This window comes from Ailuropoda melanoleuca, chromosome 7 (assembly GCF_002007445.2).
Source record: "Ailuropoda melanoleuca isolate Jingjing chromosome 7, ASM200744v2, whole genome shotgun sequence".
Lineage (NCBI taxonomy): Eukaryota > Metazoa > Chordata > Mammalia > Carnivora > Ursidae > Ailuropoda > Ailuropoda melanoleuca.
The window spans coordinates 140972376-140974834 of NC_048224.1; the positions used below are offsets into that span (position 1 = coordinate 140972376).

A 2459-nucleotide genomic window follows, 5' to 3' on the forward strand; every position below is an offset into this window, starting at 1 on the left:
ACTGCCGGTTCCGGCGCGGGAGGCGCGCGCGTGGCGGCGGCGGAGGCCGGGTGACAGGCCCGCCGGGCCGGAAGCCCACCTGTCACGGTGGCCGCGGGTGGCTGCGGGCGGCTGCGGGCGGCCGGGTCTTTGTGTGGGCCGGTGGGCTGTACCCGCTGTCGGGGGGGGGGCGGGCGCCGGTGGGCAGCTGCCCCCAGGCCGGGCCGCGGGTCTGGAGAGGAGGGAGGGCCGCTCCGGGGAGGGGGGTGCCGGGGCCGCCGGGGTTTTCGTTCTTACTCATTTCTTGTCTTTCCGTCTTTCTTACCAGAAAAATCAATTTTCTTCTCTGGAGGGTGAACCCGTAGCATCGATTTCACGGATCTGGTAACATGGCAAAAGATGTAAGTATATCTGCTCCGTCCGCGGACACGTCCTCGCTCTCCGTCCGTGGCTCGGCCGCGGCGCTGCGCGGGGGGCCCGGGGTGCCCGCGGCGCCGGTCCTGCAGGCTGGGTCGCCCTCCCTTCTGGATATTTGGGTTAAGTGAGGCCAAGCGCTGCGGCTGCGGCCGGCCATGCGCGCGGGGACCCCGAGCACCTGCGTGTGGACGGCAGGCCTAAGCACTTGCTTTGGCTACGTTGTTGTGGGGTGTTTTGTGCTTTTTTTGCCTCAGAAAAATGAAATTTGGTGACTAATGAAATGTGAAAAATCCTACTTCGCTTTTTCCGTGTTTGTCACGAAACTATAGAATACGTTGAAAATTTTTTTAAAGTTCGTTCCAGGAAACAGGCGTTTAGGTCCCACAGCTGTGCGTTCCCCGGGTCGTGTGCTTTGCTGCGCGCTGTGGTGGTCAGTGCAGCCGGCCGCCCCGTACTTGTGCAGAGCTGGAGACGCGGCCCAGAGCGGCGGCATGTGCCCGACCGCGGGGCGTCCCGTCCAGGAAGCCTCGCTGAAGGCGTGCCGCGCTCGGTCGCCTCTGGGCACGCACCGCTGTTAGGCTCCCGCCCTGCGGGGCGCAGTGTGGCAGAGAGTGAGAATCCGTGCTCGCACCTGCGTGGTGTGGCGTAAGCTGAAGTCGTCTCTGCGCGCCATGTCAGCTTGCGGTTATCACCTCTGGGTGCGTTTGTGGATGGCCATACCCCGTTCCCTGGTGTTTACTCCCCAGAGGTGCCGGACAGGTGGTGTGTGCACGGTAACAAAGGAGGGGTCTCAGGGAGCCTGTGTGCTCCAGCGAGCCACGTTTGTTGACTTTACTAACTGTGTTCGGAGGCTGAATGCGTGTTGGGAGGCCCTCTTGGAGCCCGCGGTGGCTTCTGCCGTCTCCTGCAATGGGCAGCTCCACAGAAGCAGCCTCCGCAAAGTGCAGGGCAGCCTCGGGCTCCCCCTGGCTGGGTGTCCCTGGAGCTGACGGTGGGTGACCCTCTGGAGGGTAGAGTGGGGTAGTGGAGGCCGAGAAACAGCCTGAGGAGAAGCAGAGGTGAGTGCCTCCCTGTCCTGAGAGCTGGGGACGTCAGGTGTGGCTGGCACCAGGTGTCACCAGGGCTGGTGGATGGGCTGGGATGGGCGGTGTGGTCCCCAGGAAGGCGTTCGGCTATTTCTCTCGCTGCCTTGCTGTTTTGAGGCAGGGGCTTGACATCTGAGTCTGGGGCGGTGACCCCGGCAGCCGGTGCTGGAAGCAGCAAGGGTTAATTGAGGCAGTAGCCCTGCAGTTTGAGCTAACGTAAGATCAGAGCCCGTAAGTACAGGGGGTGGGCTGGGACCCCAGCTTTACAGAGCTCCGGGGTCTCTGTGGAGGGCTGGAGGGGGCTGGAGTTGGGCGCTGGGGGTCACAGTGAAAGAGGACAAATTTAGGGGACAGGTACGGGTCAGCTAGGCAGATTTTGGTGAAGAGGGTACAGGAAAATGGCATGGCAGGTTTTGAGAACGCTAGACGGCTGAGCGTGTTGACCGAGGGGTGATGGAGTGGTGGGGCATGGGCAGGTTTTAAAGGGTAGGAGCCACCCCTTGAAGGAGAGGGGCGCCAGCTGGAGGGGGCCTAGGGAGGGGCAGCAGGCCCGGGGCCGTGTTGGCCGTCCTGACCGGTTATCTGTGGGCCACACTGTGGTCCTGGCGGGCATCTAGGCACGCAGACCGCTGTCGTAGGCTAACCCCCCGAACTGTGTCTCTGGTGGAGGGGCCTGATGTCATCTTCTGGGAAGACCTGTATCTTTTCACTCATCCTGTGGTGGGCGTGTCTCAGTTTAGAATTGACACGAGCCAGGCCCTTGGCTCCTGTGTGCGGTGTGTCTACCTCAGTTCTCAGCATGTGGGGACCAGGGGGAAATGCCCGAGTCGAGGGCGACCTGCCTGTTTTGTTCATGCGTCCATCCTGTCCATCATTTGCTGTTTGACGAGTGCCCGTGCCTGGCATAGAGAGCAAGGTGTACCATTTGGCTGCTCCCACAAAGCTTGCAGGGGCTGGGGGGGCCTAGAGCAGTGGGGT

The 2459-nt window shown here is 62.5% G+C and overlaps 1 protein-coding gene across 1 annotated transcript in view; it reads left to right on the forward strand.

Moving 5' to 3' along the window:
- The first annotated feature begins 307 nt into the window (after window positions 1-307).
- TFDP1 (transcription factor Dp-1) overlaps window positions 308-2459 on the forward strand; it is a 39815-nt gene continuing 37663 nt past the window's right edge. Inside the window, exon 1 of the mRNA XM_034665532.1 lies at window positions 308-380. Within this exon, the coding sequence (XP_034521423.1) occupies window positions 369-380 (12 nt within the window). The 5' untranslated portion in view covers window positions 308-368. The remainder of the gene's footprint in view (window positions 381-2459) is intronic.